This window comes from Camponotus vicinus, unplaced genomic scaffold (genome assembly GCF_025532165.1).
Source record: "Camponotus vicinus isolate PSW18456_S1 unplaced genomic scaffold, iyCamVici1.0 SCAF_1, whole genome shotgun sequence".
Lineage (NCBI taxonomy): Eukaryota > Metazoa > Arthropoda > Insecta > Hymenoptera > Formicidae > Camponotus > Camponotus vicinus.
This window is the reverse complement of record NW_028141945.1, coordinates 35,162,004-35,189,392: the sequence shown is the minus strand read 5'-3', so window position 1 is coordinate 35,189,392 and position 27,389 is coordinate 35,162,004. Positions and strand designations below refer to the sequence as shown.

Here is a 27,389-nt window from a genome sequence, read left to right as displayed (position 1 = left end):
CTCGTTCACCGGCGCAGTTATTTATTCGAGCTCATTCACCAGGGGAGGGATTTGTTTCGTTGCCAGAGCGAGCGTTTAGCGCGCGGGTCGCGGGGTGTAGGGAGAATTTAGTATAATAGTATCGGCGAAGCGAAGCCGTTTTCTCTCGTTCACTACGCTTCGGGTGTGCACGAGAGCGAAACGACCTCGATGGATCAACGAGGACAAGAGGATTGGCGAGGTCGCGACGGGGTAAGGGGATGTACGAGTTTGCATGCGGCAGCGGCAACTCGGTGCAAATCGAGGTGGAGGGATACGACGACTGTGTCCGAGCACATCGTTAAAACCCGACCCGGGGCTACGGGATTGCGCGTTGTCGTCGTCGCCGCCGTCGTCGTCTACCGAGAGTACACCCTCCGTTTTCATCTCCCCGTCGCTCCTCGACTCGACTTCTTCTTCGTCCGACAACGAGCCGGTCTATCGTTCCATCCGGCTTACTCGTTCGACTATTGTTTCGTCAAGTGCGACGTAAAAGACTCGAAGATCACCCTTTCCCCCTTCTCCGAACTCTGGTCTTCATTGTACCGGCTATTAAGACCATCGTCTTGGCTCTCTCTCTTTCTTCTCTCTCTCTCTTTGTCTACTCACCGTCGAATTGCGAACACAGCTACTCTAATCCTGTCTCTCCTCTCTCTTTCTGAAGCCTCTTCGTTGAGAGAGGGGAGTAAGTGCAGTTTGCGCAAATTCAAATTTATCCCCGGGTCACGTTCCCTCGAGGAGCGAATTAAGGGCCCGAGCATGGAGCCGTCAGGAAGCACGCGTCGCTACTTAATCCTACCTCGAGCCCGCCTGCGAAAACGCACGGCGGATATGCTGTGGCTTCGCAGCCGACGCGAACTGGTTTCCCTTGCGAGCGGCGTTTTGCTTTTTCATTTCCGTCGCAGGATTTTGCGGAAACTTACGGTCGCGATCTTAGACACCGAGTAGAACTTCACAATCTCTTTCATCGCTTTCAACTTTCAAAGTATTCTTTTTAACCCAGCAAACGCGATAAAACTCACTCTAACGATCGAGAATTGAAAAACTAATGAAATAAGAATTTTTTTTTTAAGGAATTGTATAATATTTGCCTTTATAAATTCTCTGTAATAATTTCTTATAGCTTCTTAATGATAATATAGAATAGTAAATTCCTTTTTTTTAGGTCGATTTTAGGATTAATGATGAAGATTGTAAATAAAGTTTTTTCCCCTTGTCATGATTCCTACCAGTTCATCGCTCCTCGACTTAATTCTCGTCGCATTCTTCGACTTTAAGCGCGAGCCAAAGCCGCATTCGTAGCATTTTCTCGTAGAGATTCACGGAAACTGACTCGAAGGGAGACGGAGAGGCTACGAGTCCCATCGCAAATTGGTTGGGTAATCGATGCCGGTCTTGGCATTCCATTCGGAGGTCAGACATGTACCGTTTAATTAGAATACCCCGTTCTACCATGTTAAATACCTGATCGTACGGAAGGACTGATTTAGATTTTTATGCCTTTCATTCAGATTTCAGACATCTGAAGGATCCCGACGTGACATTAAACTCAATACATTTCTGATTAAAGTAGAAGACTAAACGTATTTTCTAAGCATGCTACGTATTTTAATTGTGATAAAATAAATATCGCAAATATTTTTATAATTTAGTACATTAAAAAATATATGTATATGTAATTAAAATATTTAAAATTAAAAAAAAGCTATTATACCCGTCCACATACACACATACATTGTACATAATTATGAAACATCGTCCATAACATACCAAATAATTGTAATATTCAATATGCGAGACATCACATACGTTCGCTGATAAGTGTTTTAAGCAGATAACCGTTTTGTTTTTTCAATTATTAAATCCAGCTACGTACGAAATTAATTCGCTCATGGGTTTAATAAGGCGTGCGGTGTACGCGCGCGGAAAATATATTAGGCGAACAAAATACGAGAAAGGAAATTATGTAAACATTACGCGAGAGAAAATGTAATCTCCGTCGCTCGAGAGCGGCCGCGTCGCATTAAAATTAGCAACTACCCAAACTCGCGCTTATACATAACGCAATATCACAAACGGCGGTGCGGGGCGAGCTTGAATGGTACAGAAACCATTAATTAACGGTCGTCGGTACGTTTAATTGGTATTAGTTTAATTATCGTGGAAGCTACGAGGTCTCGAGGGGAATCGATGCCGAAGCAAAATGGCTGGATGGATAAATAAAAAAAAAGAAAAAGAAGAGAGAGAAAAAGAAGGAGAGAGAGAGAGAGGGAGGAAAAGCAGAGAACAAGTCCGCGGAACAACAAGAAAGAGAATTCTAAGTATGTACGCGCGCATTCAGCGAAGAAAAACAAGGGTCGGACAAAGAGATTCGCGATGAATGAATGAAGACTGAGAAGTAGGTACAGTTCTTCATTACGAATATTGAATGTGCCATTAGAAGGAACCCTATGCTTTGGCAAGGCTGCAAAGAATAATCGTTCGCGTTGCAATTTTGAAGCAAATGTTCCAAACTCGCGAAAACGTTGAGGGTATTTTCCTAAAATATCGAGCACACTTTCAAACTTTAATAATATCTTGCAACAATAATTCCCTGAAATATATTTGAACAAAAATTCTTGCGCTTGAAAGTAAATTTGATACTTTATATATTTTTTGCACACACAAAGAGCGTATGAAAATATACGTTAATCTGGAATTACATTACATTTATAAAAATACTTTTTAGAGAAAATGTTTTTTATGTTGTAAAAAATATATTTATGATTTTAATTATATTCGCTCGAGAAGTATACTTATTGTTTTATATATAAGTACAATTTTTTTTATCTTAAGCTACTTATGAGCTTTGATCGAGGAAGACGTAAAATTAATAAGTCACGATATGGCACATTTGATGAGACACGGACTGTAAGATCAAGAACTAATGGGATTTATTAAATGCCCTTTAAGATTTAAAACACTTGGCGTGATCTTGTTTCGATTGGCAAAGGGTAGGGGGAACAAAATGGAGAGAGCCCGCACGACTTTACATCGGACGATGCGAGAGGAAGATAGGCCACGGACAGTGGTGTGGGTGTTAAAATGGCTACGTGAAGGGTCATAATTAAATTCAGATTTCGCTGCGGGGACTCGGCGAGGATGGTGTGGGTGGGACGAAGAGAGTCCCGAGAGAAAAAGAAATAAAGGCGAAGACGTAAGAAAAGGTGCAGCCTCGTCGTTCTCGTAATTGAATTAAAATTTGAATCGTCGGGAGACGAGTGCCTTAAGTGCGCGAAACTATGAGTTAGGAGGACGAAACGGCGGAGGTTCTCCTCGACTGTGTCGAAAGCGACTTTATATCTCACCACTGGCAATTCCGTGTCGATTCCTTTTTCCGGCGAATTGTAAAAATGCAAAGTGAATTTTTTACGCCCGAACGTGAAGAGTTTTCTTTAGATATCGAAGAATTTTTCGTGCTATATACATTCGTTGCTAAGAGGAAGCTACATTGCCGAAGGAATGTAAGGAACGAAATTTATTTATTTTAACTTTGTTCTAGTCGTCCTTTTTCTTCTCTCACGATTTGTATATACATATATAAATCTGAATAAATTTATTTATTCAGATTTATTTATTTTACCTTCTATCGTTCCTTTCTCAATTAAATTTAAATAAATCATATTAAAGCGTATTGCATATTATTTATACTCGACTATGCGAATGTTTTATTATAGTTCGAAATTTATACATGTCCATGATTTCACAATTATATTTTTAAAAAAGTGTTGCAATATGGTAATATTTTCTTTCATAATATTTACTATAGAATTTAATAGCAATTTTTTTCTACCTTTATTTTCAATCTGCGAAAATCAAACTTTTCATGCTCGACACAGTGCAAAATATTTTCGGTAAAGATATATATTCATCAAAAGTTTCTATGCGATATCTTTTTCCCGTGATATATGTTTTGTAAATCCTCGGCAACGATAGAAATAAATATCGCGAGAATTACACGTTCCATTAAATGATACAAGCGTTGTACTATCGAGAGACGAGTTATTATGTTAGATCTACCTCCATGATTCTTGACACACTTAGGTTAAAGAGCCCATTACGATCAGTACGACTACATGTTAGAGAGTATCACGTAACTAGGAAGAGCGATCAAGTGCCATCGATGCGAGATTTATGTTCTCCCGTCATTCGAGAGCGCGCCAGTCTCGACGAATGCCTTTATCATAACGTGAATGGAAGCCGAGAGTCACTGGTTCTCGTCGGCGTTTAAAGTGTGATGCCCATTGAAGGATGGAAACGTCAGCCTTTCAAGTCGAACTTGGTATCGTCTTAAGGGCTCTCTCTTCCCTCCCTTTCTGTTAACTTTGTTTCCTTTCTCTCGTCACCCTCCGATCAATCCCGCGATAGTGAACAACCAAAATTCTATCTATTTCAACATGTTTTGATTGAACGTTGAAACAATTATTGGATTTCAAGTCCTATTGTTGGTTATTAGATATTGTTAGATTGATTATACACGCCAATAATGAAGAGATTCATTATGCAAGTATATATTTGATTTTATTAAATCCAATTTTGAAAGAGATTAGAATCTGATATTCTAATAAGTTTATTTAAAGGAATCATATATGCAAATATATTTATAATTATTTTGTAACTAGTTTTAGTTACTGTGAATTTGATATAAGTTTGAGCAGTTTGAATTAGCATAAACATTCTATTTCCTATAATGAAATTGTTTGCTTTCCATGCAAATGTATTCTCGTAAATGTATAGCTAGTTGCGGAGATCATGAACCTCATGAAATTAACCGGTACATGGGATTATTAAAATTATTATTTCATACTGTTAATCGTTAACTATTTCTTATTATGGCGAATCGTGCCACTATGGAATACTTCATCAACATCTCAACTTAATATCCCATCATTTATCACAAACACGATGCCAAGGTATTATTGATAAACTACTAAACAAGAAACTTTTGCCTATTATTTACGTAGCAGTCCAGATGTAAATGTCTTGTGCCGTTTCGTTTAATGGCATTGAAATCCGCACGTACTTTTAAGTAAAGAGCCTTTAAGTATCTCGAATTCCACCCTACGTGCGTGATTCTCGTGAGATTCAACGAAACTCTATCCACAATTTCAATCTCTCTCGCATCGAAAGAAAAAAGCGAACTCGGGGTTTAGATGAATGAGAGGCAGGGATGAAGGACGAGAGGGCCACGTTCTGAAGAAAAGAGGGACCAGAGGGAGACGTGACCCGTGAATAAACGTACATATTCACAGCGGGACTCATTTCGCCTTTTATTCCTGAGACTTGTGGATTGATGATATCGTTCGTAGATGGAAATGCTTATAATTTTTACAACGCGTCGGTTTGTACCTTCGGTTCGTCGTCCAACCGACAACTATCCCATCTTACAACGGGATCTGCTTCAAACGCGTTTCTGTAACTTTGCGGGATACTCGTAGAATCATCCTTGAAGCGATTTCGCGCGAAATAACCCGCGTCGGAACTTTCCCGGAGCATTACCCTGCCGGGAGAAATTATGTCATTTTACTTGGCGATTGTAAATTTCTGGCTTAAGCGAGGCAACTCGGGACACAACTCTGATAAATTGAGAAGACGGTTTGTCGGCGATGTAAATATAATTTAAAATTTGCGAAATAATAGCTCGAAGGTGTACGACATCATCTCAAATATTTCTGAGATTCTCTTGGAATTTTTTATTCCAATATCGAGTGCATGTTTGCAGGGGTTCTTGCAAATTCTATCCTCTTGAAAATTATACTCGAAGCATCCCATTCAACCGATTTTATCGACCGGTGGTAGACGAGTGTCACTCTTGCCCCTCCCGTTTTCGATTTTCCTTCTCACCCTCTCGCGAGTGTCGGTCAATACGACAAATCCGCCGGCAATAAAACACCGACACGGCCGCGCTGCCGTTCCTCTTTTTTGGCATTTTCCCCCGTCCTTTGTCCCTGTTCCTCTTTTTCATTTCGCGCTCCGCTCGTCTCGCTCGGTCTCGCCTTTTCGCTCCGTTTCTCTCTCTCCCTCTTTATCTTTTTTTTTTTTTGCAAAACTACCGCTAGTATGCACGTACGCGAGCAGCCTGTATGGATCGCGACTACGTTGGTCCAACACCGACTAATAAATTATAGCCGGACTGTGGTGCGCGTGCACTCGAATTTTCGACCATGGGAAAACAGCGCGGGTAACGACTCGCTCATCTCCGACAAAATATTGAAAAGCGGTTCAAGATATCGAATATAGCGTGAAAATAGGAAATATTCATATCAATGCCCCTGCAATTTAAAAACAAAGAGAAAGAGACAAATCAAGCTTCTATCGGTAGAGGAATATATATTACTTTTATTAATAGTATAACAAGTAGTAAATTATAACGAACTTTGAACGAATTTTGTGTGTAACAAGATTTCTACAATACAATTTAAAAAGGATGTAATTACTATTTTTTGTTTTTGAATTTGCTAAAACCGACTAGTTTGATTTAATTTTATATTTTATAGACGAAGGAGAAGAATACAATATAGAAGAAATGTAATTGAAAATTGTTTGAAAGGCAAGGATGTGACTTAACGAAGCCGAAAATTGCAGAGGTGTAAGGAGAGGGATACCAAGTGAACGTTAATTAGCCGCGTTTCCCGATCAAAGTCGGGGTCTCGCAGACGCCGTATTTAATATTAATTCCCGGTTAGCGAGAGGGAGTGGCGAACACGACGCGATGGTGCACGGATGGAGGTCGTTGGGACAGGACGTAGCGATCTTCGAAGAGAGAGAGAGAACGCGTACAGCGCTTAGGCGCCAACATTGGCGCCCATGGAACGTTCGCCAATTCTGATCCGGCAAGCGCAGCGTGCGCCTAATTGGTCAGATTTGTAATCGGCTACAGAGAGCGTCAGGTCGATTCGGGTTTGGCACGGTGAGTGTTCGCCGGTTGGGGATAAACGTGTGTGCGAAAGGGGTGAAATGGAGATAGACAGAGAAAGAGAGGAAGCGAGATCGAATAATGGTAGAAAAGGAGCGAGAGAGAATCAAGAGAGAAAGAGAGAGAGAGAGAGAGAGAGAGAGTGTAGAGAATAGGGAGGAAATAGGGGAGAGCGAGAAATACAGAGAGAGAATAGAGGCGACAAGAAAGAACGACAGAGAAAGAGAGACAAGAGATGATCGCACACACGGCACAGATGTGTTTGAAACATCGTGCCGTTCTAGCCATGCCTACTCTAAATTTATATCCACATCCTCTCCACCCTCCGCAAACTCTCCTCTCCTCTCCTCTTCTGCTTCTCTCTCTCTCTCTCTCTCTCTCTCTCTCGTACATTTCGCGCACACTACCGAGCGTTTCGTAATCCGCGCTAATTTAATTGCTCGTCGTCATCGATGGCCATTAACCGGGATAGAATTGCCGGCAGTATCACTGCCGGTACAAGGACCGCCGGCTGCTGTTCGCACACTGTATGGAGGAGGTAACGGTGACATTATAGAGTTCTAAACTGTCGTCAAAGTATCGTTGCGTGCGAGAAAATCGAGTTTCCGTTTCTTTTCGACGCTCTCTACATTTTTCTCTTCTATTTTTCTGCTTCGTAATATGAACGTGTACTTCTTTCATTTTAAGTGCAGCGGACATAAGAAAATGCGTGTTTGAAAATAGCAGATTTAAAGACTGCATAAAATATATATTTATGAAAGTTTACCTTTGATGTTTTACATCCATTATTTACTTCTTTCTTTTATAATGCTTATAAGAGTCGAATTTCTATCAAGAATAGTTTAAAAAATTGTTTCAGAAAATATATCTCTAGCAAGACTTTTTTTTTCAAATTTTATCAAAATATTTTAAATAGTTCAGCATTGAAATATTGTTGAAAAGCGCGATATATCGATGCACATTGTTTCCGGCATTATTGATGCCTGATTATTACCTGCCGTGTAATTTGACGTCAGCCGATTGTTACGTGCGCAGCCATCAGCGTCCAATAAATTTATGGGCCCATGGATGTAGTCCGGTCGGCCGTCTACGTTGAAGACCCTTCACACGAAATGTAATTGGCCAACTGGCCGAATGAGCGAACATTCGAACATCTCGTTAATGTAACGACTGCTAAGCGTCGTCATGATCGACCGAATCGGAGGTCATTGGAAACATCATCATTACGAGCATCTTCCCACTTTCACGTAACGTTAATCTCATAAACGTATCCATCCTTTTCTCTTGCTATGAAGGTTGCAAATTAAAAGCGCTTATATACGCGATTATTTTTCACTCACGTTTAAAATGTCGCTTATTAAAATTATTAATTGATAAAAATAATCGCTAAAAAGTACTTTTTCAATATAAATTTTATATTAAAAACATAGCAAATATATATATATATATATATATATATATATTTTTTTTTGTATAAAACATGGATATAATTCTTGCAAACATGGAGTTGCAAAGATTCTCCCAGAACGAATCCGGCTTTTAAGTTTCTAGATAAAATCAACCCAGCACTCGTAAAAAATAAAGTGGAGCACTGTGCGTAAAGCGAAATGAAATATTTAAGCGAAGATTGTGAATACAAAAGAGGGAGAGAATTCTGCAAATGCGAGCAAAAGGAAAGATCGCTTTTTCTTGTTCCATGAGCAGATATGCAATATGAGAGAAATGCGCATTGAACATGAATTGTATCACGGACCGCGAATAAAAATAATATCGACAAGTGCTATTCGCGCTAGCGAACTCTATATTGCAATCTTATCGAAAGACAAGTTCGTACGCCGCACCATAATTAATTAAAGCGCGGATCTGAAGGATCTAATTAACGGCAAGCGCGCTCTATTCGAAGGCTGCCTCGAGAGGAGAACTGCCGTGACTGACGGAAATACTAGAGGATAGAACGCATATTAAAGTTCACCCGAAAGACACTAGTCGCGCGAATACAGGCTTATGGCCTTAAGCGGGATTTGCAGTCGTCAATTTGCGCGTCGTTATTATCTGGAGCTCGTTCATCAATAATGACGACGATCCTTTTTCCAACGTCTCGAACTATTGTAGTAATGACCGCTGAGAAGAATTGCACGATTCGATCCCCTTTGCAAAAAAATTGAAAGGTATTCAAATTAAATTTATCAGACGTATTCAGACGAATACTCGTTTGTTCAATCAGACATGATAATATTGAAAAAAATATATCTCTCTCTTCGCACATTTATCTATATATATTTAAACTGTAATTTTATGTAATAAATTTATATTTAAATTATACACAACTCACACACATGTGTATGCAATTTAATTATAACATTATAACATATAGTCTTATAATAATGACGATATATCTTCTCGTAATATAAATGAAGCGAATGTAGTAATAACGTGATTAGATATTATATATTACTCTTTTCCTCTCCCATCAAAAAGAATGTAATAATAAATGCAAAGCCATTATATATGTCCTTATTACCTGGTATCGACGTTGATGCTTCTTCTCGAGTCGGATTATTTTCGCAACTAGGACTTAAAAAGCTATTATGCATGTAAATCTTTCTACTGAAAAGCCAACACATAGTTTAATCTCAGTAGTAAGAATATTCAAGTCATTAACATAAAACGTAGTCACATTAAGAGAAGCAACGAGGCGCAATTAGTAAACATGGATAACAATTTTGCGATGAAAATTATTGAAAATTATATGAAAATATGAAAATGATATTATAAATTATATGAAATATATGAAAATATAGAAAATTAAAAGTAGATTTGATATTACGTGTAATATATTACGGCGGTAATCATCTGCTGTTGAGAATAATTAGCGAAAGGATGATGAAACTTGATATCAGCGTTAAACGACAAATCGAGTCGCGCCTTGCTTTTATGACACGCTAGTAGAATGTAATTACCATGATATTGCTTGCACGGCTATTACATTGAAGTCACGCAACTGCTACATGGAAAACTTATTGTGTGTATACGTGTCTCTTAACGCTTATCCCGGCAAAAGTACATTGCGCCACATGTTAAACTTGGCGCTTATTACGTAGCTTCATAATTAGGCCAGTCCCATTTATTACACCCGTGTTTGAAGTAAAAGCAATTTTTTTTCTGATCTGATGAATCTGATATTAGCATAATAATATAAAATTAAATGCACGTACAAGGGAGAAAATCACAAAGTTATTGCGCAGAAATAATAAGAATTAATTAATCTGAAAAAAAATTAAAGCAAGTATTTAATCAAATATTTTTAATTAGTGCACTAGTTTGGAGATCAGTAAAATGTTACGCAGTGCATTTGTCATTATGCGAAGAATAGAAATATCACGTGGCGTCCATTTGTCATCATTCATAATATTTTGAAATTATGGATATTTTGATATTATGAAACGGGATAATGTATAAATATATAGATATAAATGTGACGCATCGAGAATTATATAGCAAAAATATTTTTTAAAGAAAAACACCTGAAAAAATATTGCCAATAAACAGCGATCGTGATTAATCAAAATTTTATGCGTCATCCTTTACGAGCATTACGTACAAGTCGTGGAAAAAGCGCATCTAAATATTCGCGATATTTATGCGATCATATAATATCGTAAGAGCGTCGATAGTAAATCCATACATTCGGATATTATATTTCCCTGCTCTCGTTGGGTCTGCCGGACGCTTACGGTTTTAATTTCGTCCCGGGTTACGCAGATCACCGCGGATACATAAATCGGCAGAAAAATCGCGAAATCAGTTTCATATTTCCTGACATTTTTCGGAGAGTTATATCTATTTCTCGTCGACAAAAAGGATTTAATCGGGGGATATAATAATGAAATAAAAAATTAATACACTCCATTATTCTATCAACGTGATGTTTCATTTATTGTGTGTTATTGTTAAATCGAACGAGGTGTGTCGATTTATAGACAATTGAAAGAAAAGTGCATCAATGATCACTGCGTTTTTTTTTCATCGAGTGTAATTTTGCAGTGTTTCGCTTTTGTTCGCTCGTGCTCGAGATACCCGGGATAATTGTCGGGATTTCACGGGATTGCTCTATGCATTTATAATCAGCTAAATGTCAGAGGGACGCCTCGCCCTAACGCTCTCGATCCTCGGAAGAGAGCGTGGTGGAAGTAAATGGGAGATGAGAAGGGCGGAAAATCATGCGAGGAAGCGGGATTGAAATATCAGGGCGCACGATTCACTCGTAAACGAAACGTCCGCCGATTTTCGAAAGAAGGATGGGCAGACAGGGAGAAAATGCGCCGTCGAGAAGGAAGTCGTTTGGCCTAGACGACACGGCGGCAAGTTTCGAATGGCCGGAAGCAGGGTCGACGATATCGTTCACTGTTTTCAACAAATATCTCTGTATTAGAGATAGCGAAGGATACCGCGAAGGATATTTCGTACGTGTGTACGTTTTGACACGCTTCCTCTTGCGGATGTGAATCGGTCAAATGCGGAACTTTTCGGTGATGTCCCGGTTATAGCTTTTTTCGTCTTCCAATGGCGATCTGACGAAGATCGAAGAGCGGATGGGGTTGGCGCGAATTGATTTTTGACGATGATCGATGCTTATAGCCGAGATACGCGCGGATGATCGCCAAACGGATTTCGCTCCAATTGCTCGTAGACGCCGTGAGCATTACCACCAGCCTGAAAGTTAATTTATACGATAAATAAACTTGGCTAAAAAAAATGTACGTTGATGTTTGCTGGACTATGCATGGCAGCGCAATGAAAAAATAAAGAAGTTGCGCGGATCGAAGTTGCAATAAATTCTCGGGAAAAAAGAATTAAAATTTATCGCAGCTTATCCTCTCTTGATCCTCTCTTGAATTCTTTTTCCTGAGATAAGCATAATTTATTTAACTGTATTTAATTATCGATATTAATGGGCTTTAATTAAGTAATCTAAATACGATATAAATATAATTATGTACGTGTGAGATATATATAATATATATAAGACATATGCAATTATATTTCAATAATTTAAAAATTCAGATTACTTCTTTAAAAATTGATATTCACGAATATTCGTGTTCGCTACATTTTATTTTTATTCTCCTTTTAAATTGATTGATGAGCAAATTTCTCTCCGAATATTTGTGAATATTACCAGAAGCTTGAAAGTTAATTTATACGTTAAATAAGATTGAGGTATATGTATGTTAATACATGCTGGATCATGCATAGCGATATGGTAATAAATTTTCAGAAAAGAAAGTCAATTTACAGCAGCTAATCCTCTCCTCTTATAATTCTTCCTTTTCAAGCTAGAAATGATTAATCTAAATTGATTCTCTCTTCAAATGTAATCTCATTTAATTCTGTCATTATAATATAGCAAAATTTAAGAAAATACGAAATAAGAAATGTCTCACCTCCACTACTGCCGCCATATCCACCGCCTCCACCGCCTCCACCAAGTTTCCATCCACCACCTCCAAGTCCGCTACCACCGCCTAATTTCCATCCGCTGCTACCACCGCCGTATCCACCGCCTCCACCGCCTCCACCGCCGCCTCCGAATTTCCATCCACCGCCACCACCGCCAAAGTTCCATCCATCGCCGCCGCTGCTGAGCGTGATCACTTTGATGATCTTTCCGCCGCCGCCTCCCCCGTAACCGCCGCCACCTCCCCCATAACCGCCGCCACCTCCGGACTTCCATCCGCTGCTTCCGCCGAACTTCCATCCGCCGCCTCCGCCATAACCACCGCCGCCTCCGCCATAACCACCGCCGCCGAAACCACCGCCGCTGCTTATGTAACCACCTGTAATTTTGAGATCGCGATATCGATTTTTCACCGCGTTCAAAAATCCCGATCCGCGGCGATTACGTAACCCATCTGTAACTTATAAAGCGATGGGGATGTGTGTGTGTGTGTGTGTGTGTGTGTGTGTGCGTATTCGCGCGATTTATCGACTTTCTTTGTGCGGTTGCGAGCCCGGTACCAGGTGGCCGCGCGCGCTCATGTCGGTCCGCAAATTGCCACGAGGTATTTTGCGATTGCTACAAGAAGGGAACTGGTTGCGCTCTGCCGATTGTGTAAGCTATCTCAAAGGGCAGGGGGCAAGTACAAATAGCTCCCGGATTAAATCTTATGAGCTCATTTAATATCGCTGAATCAAGTGGTTAGTAATCGTGTAAAAAGAATTGTACGAGAAGTATAATTTATGATATTTGTGTGCGTGGGTGTGTGTCCGTATGTTTGTATCTCGCTTGTTAGTCAAATGACAGTCCTCGCGTTGCAGCGCGACAATAATTAATTTGCCTGGAATCTGTGATAAGCTTTCCAAAGAATAATTAATAGCTATCACATATGCATACATCTTGTTAAAAATACGTACAATATTATTTTATAGATAGAAATTTTTTTTTATTTTTTACTTGGCATGAATAACGTTTATAGACATTCTACAATTTTTAATGAGATATTTTTAACTTGTCCATCACTTTTACAAAATTTTTAGTCAGAGTAATATGAAAAACGTTATAAAATAGCATAGAATCTAACGTGTTTGTACAACATTGACGAGTTGACGCTTTTAGAATTAATCGTTGCTATTTTGCGATTCTGGAGAGTTAAATACGTCGCGAACACTTCACACACGCGAGACACCCTCGTTATAATCCGCGTACATTCCCATAAGACTTCATCGTACTCACCGTATGCGGTGGCGGCGAGTGCCAGCACGAGCGTGACTATGAACACCTGCAACGAGAGAGAACAAGGCTTTAATAATCACGACATATATCGCTTTCTGCGCGAGAGATTATTCGATATAAAATTACACGTCGTGCGCTCGCGATCGGTCGAGATCTCGCTTCTACGTACCTTCATATCGGAGGTGTTTGATGCCCACGATCGGGCCTGCTGGCTCTTTTATAGCTCCTGCCTTTCTTCGGTCGGGACCCCCGCCCTTCCGCCTCTCCTTCCTTCTACTCTGTATTCTTCTTCTCGTTCACGAAACCCAAGTTTCGTGCCCACCACCGTCACCACCGCCATTGCCATCACCGTCAAGTGAACGAAAATCCTCATCGCCGTTTCCAGACCATTGCCCCTCCACCCTCTCTTTGTCGCGCGACAATGAGACGAGGCAATCTTGACACCCGATCGACTATTTGGTTGTTCCTCGAGATGGAGGCTTCTCCATCTGCGAAATCCCCGGGGAAATAGCGGAATCCTCCCACAATCCGTTCGCGACACTCGCTCGGACGATGGGGGTTGGTACGTGGAAACGCGGCGACCTCGTTAGCGAGAAACGCGATGATGATTCATCGGCCAAGATAATCGCGTAATATTCTTCCGTTTGAAAGGGAGCTTAGTCCGGGGCGCGACTTCGCGCCGATTGCGGAGTCTCCGCTCGTTTGCTCGGCGCGATAGTAATTATCGCACGGCGGAATCGTGCTCGCTGGACCGGAAACGCCAGGCAGACGCTCTCCAGCCGCTTCGTGAGTCCGGACACGCGCGCACCGATGACTCTTTCTTGATACCTAACCCATTTGGCGGTTCTTTGCTCTCACCAGGTGAACAAATCATACCAGACCAATATACCAATTATACCAGATGTTTCGAAATTGGAACTGTCGAGTCGAATTGTCGTAATCTGCAATTGACTTTTCTCTTATGTCGAATTTTGAACGTTATATTTTGAACGCGTGTGAAACTTCTCTGAATCGATATCCCGTCTCGAACATTCAATTTTATAAATTTTTAGAGGGTAAATAAATTACAATTGAAGAATTTACTAAAAGAAAAAAATATATGTGTGATAATTTAAGTTTTATAATCTTTTTTTTATCTCAATCGTACTCTTATAAAGATGCGAAGTAAAAAGTACTTCTCCTGCCCCTAGAAGAGGATTAAAAAAATCTTTTATCTATTTAGAACGTTTTTAAATGCTGATCACAAAAAGTAAAGATTATTTTTACAGAAAAGGAAAGTCTCGTCCGAAGAAGTTGGCCAATGCGTATGCGGTTGCTACGGCGCGTTGCACGAAATTGTGCAAGTTCCATGCGAGGAGATAAACATCTCGGAGCCATTTGTATCTCCGAACGATCTCTTAGTTACATTCGTCGAGACACACTATCGCTATTATTATTAGAGACTGCGTAAATGAATCATTATTCCCGATTATTCTCCTTGGTGTAACAACTGATTGCCCGCTGATCGCATCGCAATTTCGTCAAGGATCGACGTTCTCGATGACGTCGTGTGTTAAATCATAAAACAACGAGTTCAATGCTAGAGAAGAAAGAATAGACAATAACGTTATGGAAGATTATCAATGCGCTTTATTAAGCTAAAATCAAAGTAATGGATGGAAGTAATATTGCACATACTCAGAGATAGAGCGATAACATTTATTAACGATCTAAGAGTACATTCATAAAATGATAATAATATTCACAGCTGCAGTCACATTTAAGATAATAATTGCTAATTAAGTCATAAATCAAATTATAATAACGAGAGATTTATATTGATAATTAAGATATTCTTTTTATTTATTTTTCTCTAAAATATTCTGAAGCTGGATGTTAATATTATTCAATATAAAAAGAAATATTGCAGTTACAAGAAGGGAGATACTTTGCATTTCTGCTTTCCTATTTTACATTTCACTTCGTCCATGAAATCATCAGCTTAATCGCGCTTTGGAAAACAAAACATGCGAGTGATAATGGATCGTTGCTCCATGGTGTTCTTCTTCGCGTGCCGACGAGGTAACGTTTCGCGTGCGAGACTATCTCTCGCGCTTTACTCTTGCCGTACAAAAAGCAGCCGAGATACTCTGTAGAAGGCGAAGGCCTTTCTGGCCTTTCACTGACGCCGATGTCCGCACGGACGAGCCTGACCTCTTCGCGCTTGATTAGTTCATCGAACTGCACGATGACCGATATGAAGTAATTTAGGTAGACAATGCTTGTTATTGATGATATCATACATCAAGGTCGAGCGTAATAAGTTGACGGAGTAATTAATTGTCATCGTGTCGTAAAGGAATACGAAGAAGCGAATCAATTTCGCCTATAAAATCACTTGTTACTTTACTGATGCGATGTTAATATGTATCGTTTATGTAAGCGTACTTAGAAATGTAGATGCGGAATAATGTTACCTTTAAAATAATTGGTGCATTCGCTATGGAATGCATCGTCTGTAAACGAAGTGATTTCGATCGCTTAGAATCTTTACGTCGAGAACTATGCACGATAGTTTGATAACTTAACTAACATAGAGTCTATAACTACCATAACGATGCGGTAATCGTAAAAGCGTACTCAGAAATACGGAATAGCTGACCTATCGAGCCTGTTCTCCGCTCTAGTGAAAGTTAGATAGCATTATGATATTTAATAGTTTCAATGTGAATTATGATAGAATGATTATTTAGAGTATTTTTTCGCAAATACATATCTGCGCTTCGTGCACGTTATATTTTTGAAAGATTAAAAAGAGAAAATAGTCACATATTATCCAATATTATACATCTATTACTGAATACATAAATCTGGTATTAAAAAAGTTTTTAAATTATTTTCAAATTGATGAAAATATATTTTCATCGATGTAGAGATAATTTAAAAATTTGTTTACATATATGTACATATTGTTACATATATGTATACTTATTATAGGTATATGCATACTCTTTATCTTAAATTCTCAATTTACATAATCGTGGAGATTTTATCTTCATCATCAGAAGATTAATGTATCCATTGACATACTTCGCCTTAAGTCATAAGACACCGTTTTATTCGTTTCAAAACTATAATTAAGTAAATCAACTCTGTATAAAGTTATGTCGTGCCTAATTTTCTTAACTGGGTTTTCTCCGCTATACGTGAGCGAGAAATAAATGACGAACATTGTTGATCGAAGGAGGTGTGTGCGTTTGAAGTGAATTGCAAAATATACGCGTGCATCGTCGACATCGAGAAAGGACGATGGAATCTCTCTCGAGCTGCGAGATGCCACAAGTACGTGACGTAATATTACGTGCCTCACGGTCAGAAGGTGGAAATCGGTCGACGCCTGAGATCGCGGGATTTTCTCGCCGGAAAAACTGAAGCTCATTCTCGAGCGAGCTTGCTGAGCGGGTTCTTGATCGACCACTTCTGTGGTTTTGTTGCTGACTTTTCCGTGTCACATGGAATGTTATTCATAGAATTGAAATATATGAGCATTTTGAGGATTCATCTCCTTCTTGAGAAACATTCCATCTACAGCGTTTCTAAAATTAAAAGGAATTTCTCATTAACGAAAATTTGATAGAATTTTTAATAAACGGTTGATTATAAGTTGAGTAAATTACGTTTTAATTATGTCATTTGGATTAAGTAAAGTTTTTATTAGAGAAATACAATTTAAAATTTAATATGCAAAATGTTTTTTCGTAAAATTAAAATAATTTTATACAGTTGTTAAGAGAAACACAGACGCACACGAGTGTACGCACATTATAACGCATTTATAAGTAAACATTTCCAAAAATTTAATTGGGACCATTATTTTGAAGTTTCGAAATTCCATTGTTATTGAATATCGTTCAGGATTAAAAATATACATGTCGGACGCAGGCGCGAGCATCCCAGATCGTGCGTGCCAATTCGAGTGTTCTCGCTTCGCACATTTATCGATGATCAATGGCGATCTAACAAGTTGCCCTCGTTAAAAGTTGCTAAAATATATAACGAAGCGTTATGTATGTAGCTGGCGAGCGTAGCGAACGGGGGAAACAGCCGGAAACAACGGTGTGACAGAGTGACCGAATAAAGTCGACATAAAGCCGACAGCTCGAGCTCGCATTTACGGTTACTACCGCGCAAACCAATCCCTGCTTACATTTTTTTAGCACGGTCATAATATTCAGATATATAAACCCATCTAAACGTCGTACGTTTTTGGAATATACACATATCTCTCACTACCTTTTCTTTGAAAGAGCATTCAGTATGATTCACAAATGTTTTATATATATAATGTGTTAAAAAGGCTGTTTTAAATGCATATACATTTAACATGTTATATTTTGCTCTGTTTTTAAGTACTTTAATTTATAAATTAAAGTTCTATTTAATGAATTTGTGCTTGAAAATTAAAATTTCTGATCTTATACTTTATGTTTGTTTAGACAAAAATTTAACATTTCTGAAGGATTTTAATTTTCTGTTTATTTTCTATCGTATGAGAGAGACTTCAAGATTGCAGCAAACATGTGCGCGCGATGATTACATCCATCTGCGAGCTAAATATCACACGCGTATAAATTTCGTAGAAACGGATGCAGATCTGCATCCAATCTTTCGTTTTACGCGGATGATCTTTTCGCAGGATTATTGGGTTATCGCTCTGAAAATCGCAATCTACCACCGTCATTTGCCATCTTATTGCGAAGACTCGCAACAGCTGTTTCGATACGCGGGTGAAATAATGAGTGCCATTGTCTGTTGGATGATATTTTTCACGTTCCTTACTTTACGTACGGATTTGCTGCTAATTACATGTTAAGTACCTATCTTCCGATTATTATACTGGATATGCGTTTTAGTCATATAAAACTCGAATCGATTAAAAAGCCTTATTAATTAAAACAGGAATTATTTGAAAAATAGTTTCTAAGCCGTGGAATTTATTACTTATATCTTTGTCATATAATAATATTATTACGCAATTATCTAGTAATATATAGTTTTATATATATATATATATATATATATATATATAGCTGCAAATTTCATGTGTCAAAATAGAAAGCGGAATGAAGACATATTGTATATTTATTACATTAATTTAAAATCTTTTTTCAAACTCAAGTTTATTAATTCCGCAATTATTCGTTGGCCGCAAAAAGATTTTAAATTAATGTAATAAATATACAATATGTCTTCATTTCGCTTTCTATTTTGACACATGAAATCTGCAACTATGTTGCACATTGAAAGCTTGTGTCATGTTAGTTTGAAGTCGGCGCACAACTCCTTAAGGGATAAGCTAATGTTGCATGGAACGTCGCATGCATGACAACTCGCGATGGAACAGATATATAACAATCGAGGTATTTGTCACGGTTGAGACGTGACACACGTGCGCACGATCGCATCAAGAGACGGAAATGCATCTTGCTTGCTATGAGCGGTGAGATTAATGCGAAGTCCAATTAAAATCGAATTGTCCCTGCGCGAAATCTGAAAATCAGGGCGTAATAATATAATAATATAGTAATAAAATAATATAAACAGCTTGGATTTATATCAATAGATATTACGACGCTTCACCGGATGTCAAATATTTTAAAAAGGTTCATTAAATTTATGTCAAATAATGTCGCATAATTATCTCAAACGTAGAATTACGGACCAGCACTTAAGCAAATTGCAAATTTAAAGGGAGAGGGATTAATGCGTTAATTAATGTACCTGCTTGATGTATTGCGTCGTAGTGTGTTATCGAAACAATGAGAATCCCCCGCGAAAAGGGGGACTCGCGAAGATGAATACCCACGGCAATTTCTTCGTAACCGACAGACAAATGCCGGAAAGAGCTCTAAAATCTACCACGACACAAGGTTATAGATTGCAGACAAAATATGCAAATTCGGCTTATAAAATGTACACGAATGCAAAGCAAAGATGAGCGATTGACATACGAGATGTACGACTATGAAAAGTCACGCGACGTTACGACTTATAGAGATATAAATTGTGCACGTATCTTTCGTCACGTGATTTGCAAATGCATTCATTATTATATTAGACACGTTTCCGATATTATTTATTTTCGATATTATTTTATTCATATTTCTTGACATACATATTATATTTTAAAGATTTAAGAATTTCTCTGTTGAATATTACAGCGATATTATTTCGCGATAATGAAATTTAATAATACGATATTAAATTATCGCTTTATTATGATATTATCGATAATCATGTTAGAATAATGTTTACTTATTATCTGCACATTGCCTTGCATTGAATATGAATTTAACGGTACTTTAATATCACTTGTAATTTCAAAATGGTCCCGATATAGAGACAGATATTTCAATAACGAACGGATTAAGTGCTTCGAAGCTAACTGTGCTTGGCAAAATCGAAAAACCGGAGCCAACAGTGGCAGATGGCCGCGAACCACTTGCGCAGAATCGGTCCTTAGCTCGCAACCGCGAATTACGGTTCGTACGGAATTCAAAGGGATCCAGACATAAATGAAACCCGGCCACGAACTATTACGAGACACGAGGGACGGAAGAGCGTGACCGGTTCGGACAAATTGCCTCTCGATTTATGGCGACAGCCACGAGAGTCGGTCGTGGTGTGGGGCACGATTTGTGAGCTCCGCATGCGGGAAACGCTTGGCGTAAATACACGCGGATGGTGAAAAAAAAAATCGGATTGTCGCGGCGTAACGATCTTCGCCGGATGAAACGTGGACCGAAATTCTCTTTCTAATCCGATAAGCTCGCGAAGCGTGCAATATCGACGAGTGCAGCCATAACGGTTGGGAATGAAGATAAAGAATGATTTTGTGAATTAAGCTTTAAGTGCGTAGAGTAACTTTTAGTTATAGTTTATATCTAATATTCTGTGATAACAAAAATATCATGTAGATAGAAAGTTGTAAAAAAAAAGAAAATCTGCGTAAAGGAAACGAGTTTATACCGCGTATACGAGGATAATTCAAAAATTATGTAAGAGGACGACATGTGTTTTTTCACATACATTTCACTCGAAATATGAAAATAACATACTGACGAAATTAGAAATATTTTCGGGCAGTCCTACCGGTAGTTACGTGTTCGGTGTGTTCGAGATCCGTTGTAATTAATCCGTAATTAAGCGGCCAATTAAAATGATACAAGCGCGTGACTAATTGAAGTGTCGATAATGAGTCGGTGAAGTTTCTCCCCTTTTTTTCGTTGCTTCGGTCTTTCTTTCGAAGTCGCGAATGTGTTACACGGACGTGGAAAAGGAAGGCGCGAGATATCTTGATCCTTGACGAATGGTGCGGCAGATTCGATGATTGGATCGCATCGCGCGATATCATCGCGAAGCGTATCTTAGAGATTCTAGATGAATTTCATTAGCGACGACGACGCGATTAAAGCGGTAAGGTCCTACTTGTCTTCAGCGACATCCTCGTCGTCGTCATCGTAGTCGATAGTACCTCATGAATCACTGTGCACGTTTATCGAGAAATCGATTTCGCTTTGACGACTCTAAGCACTTTAGGGACGTTAGCAGCAAGAGAACTTGAAGCCGCTCTTATCCGCAACTTAACTCACTTCTAACACGTGTCTTTACGCTCGCAAGCTTCTCCAAAGGATTCCCGATGATGCTCGAATTATATATCTCGAGGTCTCGCTAGCATTCGTATCTTTATCGATGCGCATTCTTTGCACTTTCTTACAGTTGGTTTTTAGCTTTCAGCGATAGAAAATTGGATCTATTTTAATTTCTCGATAGTAGTAATATTTATATAAAAGCATAAATTTACTGTCATAAAATATAAAATAAGAAGTAAATAAATATAATTTAAAAAGCGTCTGTCAATTCTTTAATAATGTGAGTATCTTTATTCCTTAATGCCTATTTAATAGATTACATGTCTGAATTGGGACATTGCGCATATTTTAATAAAGTATTTTAATTTAGGATTATAGTTATTTATATAATAATTATTAATAATATTAAAAGTCCTTTATACAGTAATAGCAGAATTTTAATTGAACAAAACTTGGGAATTTTATTCGCGATCGTACATGAAACTTTCTATATTTTAATAATAATTATCGCATATATCGAGCGGAACAGAATTTCAAAGTTTTGTCTTCCTCAAAGCCGATATTTCGATTAACGCTTGAAGCAAAGCTGATAAGAGCTAATTTGTGCAGACACGAAGACATGTTACGAAGTAGCCACTTGAGTGAGACTTTGCGGAGATTTTTTCTTTAAAATAATAGCGCGCGTCTTTGCACTATCATCACGTGCTCCCTTCGCAAAAACTCGAGCGAAGGGCTTAAGGGCCTCCTTTCGCTCCGTCGACTTTGACGATTCGGCGCCTCCGACGAAGGGCTTCTCGTGCCAAACGAGGTGTAAGCATCGAGGGTATTCGCATTATCGAGCGACGACGCGGTCCAGATGCTTCACAAATTGATTTTCCACTTTTTTCGTTTTATTTACCTTCTCTTTATTTTTTACCGTCTTATCTTTTTCTACTATTTTTTATACCTTTCATTCACTCATTCTTTGTGATTATATTCTATTATCTCCTATCGTTCTTTTAATAACTCATCGTTTTACATAATTTTCATACATTTCCATGTGAACAATAATTTTATTTACGCTTGAATTCTTTGCGAGGAAAAATTATTGTTACTTGTATTCATGATGTATATGTGATATTCCTCAACGTAATTTTTCTCAAGGGAACTGCCATCGCATATGTAACAAGTCTTTGAGAAAAACTTTGAGAAAAACCGTGGCCGTGGAGAGATATGAACGCTCAGTGGACGACGTATTAAATAAACCTAAATGAATTTTTAATTGGAACCTTATTCTTCCTTTATCGGAAATTTATTTTTCTTTTATCAGAAACTTATTTTATCAAATGTGTTGACGCGCGCTTGTAAAGTGAGTCTTTTCACATGGCGGGGGTACATTTCACGTGCATTATGATGCGCGTATTATAGCTGATCGATAATCTCGTATGTACAATCGCGATTGGCAAACGCGCCGATTGATCGGGCGGCGGACACGTGTAGCGCCGAGAATCAGTGACGATCCATCGATGGATCGAACATTGGTCGGTCGCACCGGTGGACAGCTGCCAATCGCGAATGTAGCAATTCCAGCTCGGTCGACGCGACGGCATCGACACGGTCATGCCGTCATCGAATTCCACTCGAGGAATCACGTGAGAATTCTGTCGCGCGGGAATTCGAGAGCTCTTTTTTTTCCTCCCTTCCCTCTTCGGGGTTCCTCGACGCTGAATTTCTACCGAGCTTTTCCACCGGCATCCCCGGCACGCGAGGATCGATGGCGCGATCTCGGGCTTCTTTGCTCGCGCAATCGTTTATCGGCATTAGAAAATTCGACCCGGCCCCTTTTTTTCTCGCCACGTTCCGTTCTTCTACAAATTCCTGGCTCAAAGCCACACAGCCCCTGAATTATTGGACGAGGCGAACACTTTAACACGCTTACGTAATTGCCCGATCATCATATATCGATGCTTTAATTCTGATATATTGTAAGCTTAAAATGATAATATTTTAGTGATGTATTTTTAATTTCGTCAATAATACATGTAATTGAAAATTTGCATTTGTTTAGAGAGTGTTTCTAGTAATCGTTATGCATTTTCTCTTGGCAGATAGCACGAGAATTAATAAAAAATCAAATTTTTGATAGACATAAAAGATATTTAGAAACTATATAAATATAAAAATTTTTATATATTAAATTATAATAAATATTGGGATAGCGTAATTGTATTAGAAATATATTAAAAAATATCTAAAATATATTAAAACATTATATTTATATACTTATATACATACAACATATGTACATATTTTGAATACTGAAATAACGATATTCGAGTATGATTGTGATTTGAAGGTGTTAAATGAACATATCTCGGATAAGCCTAGATTTTTTTCCACTTTTCACCGTGTGAAACTCCACTCCGCGAAAATTCAGTTCTCCACCTGCAAAACTTATCGCGATCAATCGATCTTTCCTCACGTAGAAGGAACGCTACATCATCTCCCTTGTCGGTCGCGCGGCTCCAGGCGATTCCTCGCCTTCGGCAAGACGAGTAACGTTCACGGCTAGACCGGGGAATAAATTCGTGTTTACTTTTCGGAGATCGATTTGCCTCACCCGAATATTTTCCACGGCTTTCTGAACATACCGCGGGCATCTATTCGTCGACTATTTGCCATTGCTCGTGCGGCTGAAAAATGCGAACGATGTAATCGACAAACACGCGCGGTAACTGTTTCGAAAAGTCGTACCGGCTTGTTGAAAATCAACATTTTCTGTATCCATTCACATACATTTCCATCTTTGACTGCGATGTACCGATATGGACCATCGACCAGAGCAGCGATGTAAATTGATGAAAATAAAATTTTGATAAACACCAATTTTCATACATAACTATTTAACATGGTTTGTTATATTTTTTTATCTTTCTCATTTTGCGAAAATTGATGAAAACATCAATTAGGGTTAAAATGAGATAAAATATGATACGAAAATGGGTGTTTAACTGCACAATTGCATATCGTAACGGGCCACTGAGTTTGATAATTGCGTCGTCGATTCAATGGCTTTTATTTTTGGAACATAAAGTAATTCATGTTTTACGCGGTTAAATAATAACATATTTGCGTTATTTGTTTTTATGAAAAAGTTGCGATTGACAAAAAAATATAAATTTGTTTTTGCAGCAAATTACATTGGATACACATACAGTTTGTATGACCTGTTATTTAAAAGAGAAAAGAGTTTAATCATATTTATTAATCAACAATCAATTATAGTTTATTAATAAATTGCGTCTATATACTGATTTCTACAATATTTCTACGTACATTTTAATAGTTTTATCCTCGTTTCTCTTTCGCCTTTCTTTCGCTTCAATACACCATCGTCATCAATCTTTTAGCTGAAGAAGCTGTTCATTGCAAAGTTCATTCGTCGTTACGCGCGTCTAGATTTCGAAATTCGTGCATTGAATTGGATCTCGACATGGGAGTTAGCATGAGAAAAGAAAACAGAATAGACGGACTAGACCGAATAGACTGACACTCTATAGAGATTTCTTTTTCTCCTTGCAAAATACTTAAAAAAGTGAATAATCCAAGAAAGTCCTTGACACAAAATATCACGAGTGTGTGAAATTTCTGTCATAAGAATTCCTAACAGACATCTTTTGTAAGCAAAATCAAGTAATTTGTCATATTTATTATTAATTTTTAATCTTGCACAAATAGTTATGTCACATAGTCTCTTCTTCTTGCCTTTAAGATATTTTTAACTCTCTCTTCCATTAATAATATTAATTTTATTTTTGAAAAAGATGGATGGGAAGATGAAGATTTAAGATGAAGACATCCTTCATTTTTAGAAAAGTTATTTATATGTATTTACAATTTATATTTTCAACACACATACTCTATAATTTATTTAAAGTTGAAGAATAAAGTACTAGTTGTACACATATATATGTCGTACGCAGATATCGATCGCGACGCATCATCGCCCATTTTGTGCGTACGCTTCACTAATTAATTCTATCTCGGGGAGAGACGAAGTGGTTTCTCATGTTTTCCACGTCTGTGTTCCTCTCGGAGCATTGCGTCAGCTCGGTGCCACGTGGAAAACGGCACCAGGCGAATGTACATGTCGCTGTGATATGACGCACCATCCGCTTTAACTCCTAATTATCGACGGCCGCGACGCAAACGCCCGTTAATTCGAACGCGAGTCTATTGCAGGCAAATCTATTGTATGATAAACCGCTAATTGTCAGGTTTCGAACCATCGAGCGATCTGACAGAGCAGTCGGTTGCTCTTTTACTTTCTCTTTCGACTCTTTAATATTCTTATCTTATTAATAATCTTAATAAATAATTTCTTTATTATGGCTTTAACGAATTGCGCCTCTCTTTCATTAGCTTAGAATTGATACAAAAATAGCCGAAAACTTGAGAATTTTTGTAAACTATATTTCAGAAGTACAAGTAGAAAGAAAAAGTTCTTTATTTTTTATTTACTGTCTTATACTGAATTTCATTTTAACATCTCAATTAATATTTAATAATTATTTATATAATATATACGATATTTAAAAAAATTAGAAAGTTACAAAAAAGTGACATCTAATTGATAATTTTTACTAAGGGAAATTTTTAAAGAACTTTAAATGTGTAAAGTGTTTTTAAATGAAAGAAAATACGGGACCTGTCATATATTTTTACTCGTATTATTTTTCATTTTCAATAAATTATATATTTGCATTTAATGTGTATATTTCATAATCGATTATTATCTATTATTCATCTTTTATTCATTCAATAATCCTATTCATTTAATATAATATTGATTTCCCGAATATAATTATTCAAAGCAAAGCGTGTTTAAAACACTTGTGGCAGAATTCGCTGTTGATAATCAGTGCAAATCACTGAACACTGAATTGACTGAACGAGATGAGCGAAGTAGCCTGGCAAGCAAGGGCTGGGGCAGTAACTGGAGAAAGTATCCGTAATTCTCATGACGTGAGCAGATCGTAACTGTTAACTCTCGCGCTGGGTCTTAGTGATTACGCAAGATCGCTATAAAAGTGCAATGGCAGCTGCACCGGCAACGATCACCGACCGGTACGCTTCTACCTTTTTCTTTCTTCATAGTCTCCGTCTCGAGTCATCGTCGCCAACCTCGAATGCAGCGTGTCAAGGCTATCGGAGGCCGACGACACCGCGCGTTCTGTCGCAGTCGTCACGTCCCGGTACTCTTGAATTCTGTGCTCGTTCTTCCTTATCAATGAGCGACAGAGGAGATGAAAGGGAAAGCAGAAGCACGTCACGGTTGTCTATCAAGCTACCATATTTCGTTGCGAGTATCCTCAAATAAATTTTTTAAAGTCAACATTTCTTTTAAAAATTATCGTGTTTAATCTGTTGCGAATTTGCTTCTAATTGTAAGTTTTACAAGAAAGTTTGAGAGATGATATCTTAATATTTGTTTAAAATTATTTTTTATAACGTAACATTATATTCTTCGTCGAATGCTATTTCTTGAAAGCGTACATATTTTCAAGATTGCATCTGTGCATATACAAGCGCAAGTTAATGTATGCAATTTAAGAGCGTGACGCGATTAAACTCCATCGTTAACTTAGATTACAAACTTCAAAAAAGTTTCGACGCCTCTAACTTCCTGACTTTTCATTTACGCCGTAAACTCACGAGATACGAGTAAAAGGATAGCGCTTATTTTGTTGGAAAATATTGTTGTTTGACTAAAAGATCCGAGAAAATACAATTTATTCAACTTTCTTAAACTTTTTTAGTTTGATCCGAAACTGATGCGAAATATTAGAGTAAAATATTAAATCCGTATTGCGCTTTTTTGGTGAATGTTAAAGAAATTTCATTTTTGTTGCACTCGAAAATGCTGTCGATCGATATCCTCTCAACGTACAACTTTGTCGCGGAGGCAACTTAAGCGATTGTTGAACGAACGAATTCGCGAAGTGCGCCATTCTCAGACAAGATATCTCACCTACTTCCAGATTAAATGGGGAAGAAGTTACGAGCATTACGA

The 27,389-nt window shown here is 38.1% G+C and overlaps 1 protein-coding gene and 1 long non-coding RNA gene across 2 annotated transcripts; one reads left to right on the top strand and one right to left on the bottom strand.

The window, feature by feature from the left end:
* The first annotated feature begins 7,423 nt into the window (after positions 1-7,423).
* LOC145963698 (uncharacterized) lies at positions 7,424-11,203 on the top strand. Its single transcript, XR_014436231.1, has 2 exons — positions 7,424-7,511; positions 8,009-11,203. It is a non-coding gene; the product is annotated as an uncharacterized LOC145963698 (long non-coding RNA).
* Positions 10,883-13,921, bottom strand: LOC145963691 (uncharacterized). The gene is made up of 4 exons (XM_083085820.1): positions 13,876-13,921; positions 13,707-13,752; positions 12,418-12,810; positions 10,883-11,686 (listed from the first exon to the last, which is right to left on the bottom strand). Exons 1-4 carry the CDS (start codon positions 13,879-13,881, stop codon positions 11,676-11,678), a joined length of 456 nt encoding a protein of 151 aa, XP_082941946.1. The 5' UTR covers positions 13,882-13,921; the 3' UTR covers positions 10,883-11,675.
* Between the last annotated feature and the right edge of the window lie 13,468 nt (positions 13,922-27,389).

Excerpts from the sequence above, each read along its gene's own strand:
- LOC145963691 (XM_083085820.1), bottom strand. Across the intron at positions 12,811-13,706 it reads ACTCGCCGCCACCGCATACG|GTGGTTACATAAGCAGCGGC; the intron begins GTGAGTACGATG and ends TCAAAATTACAG.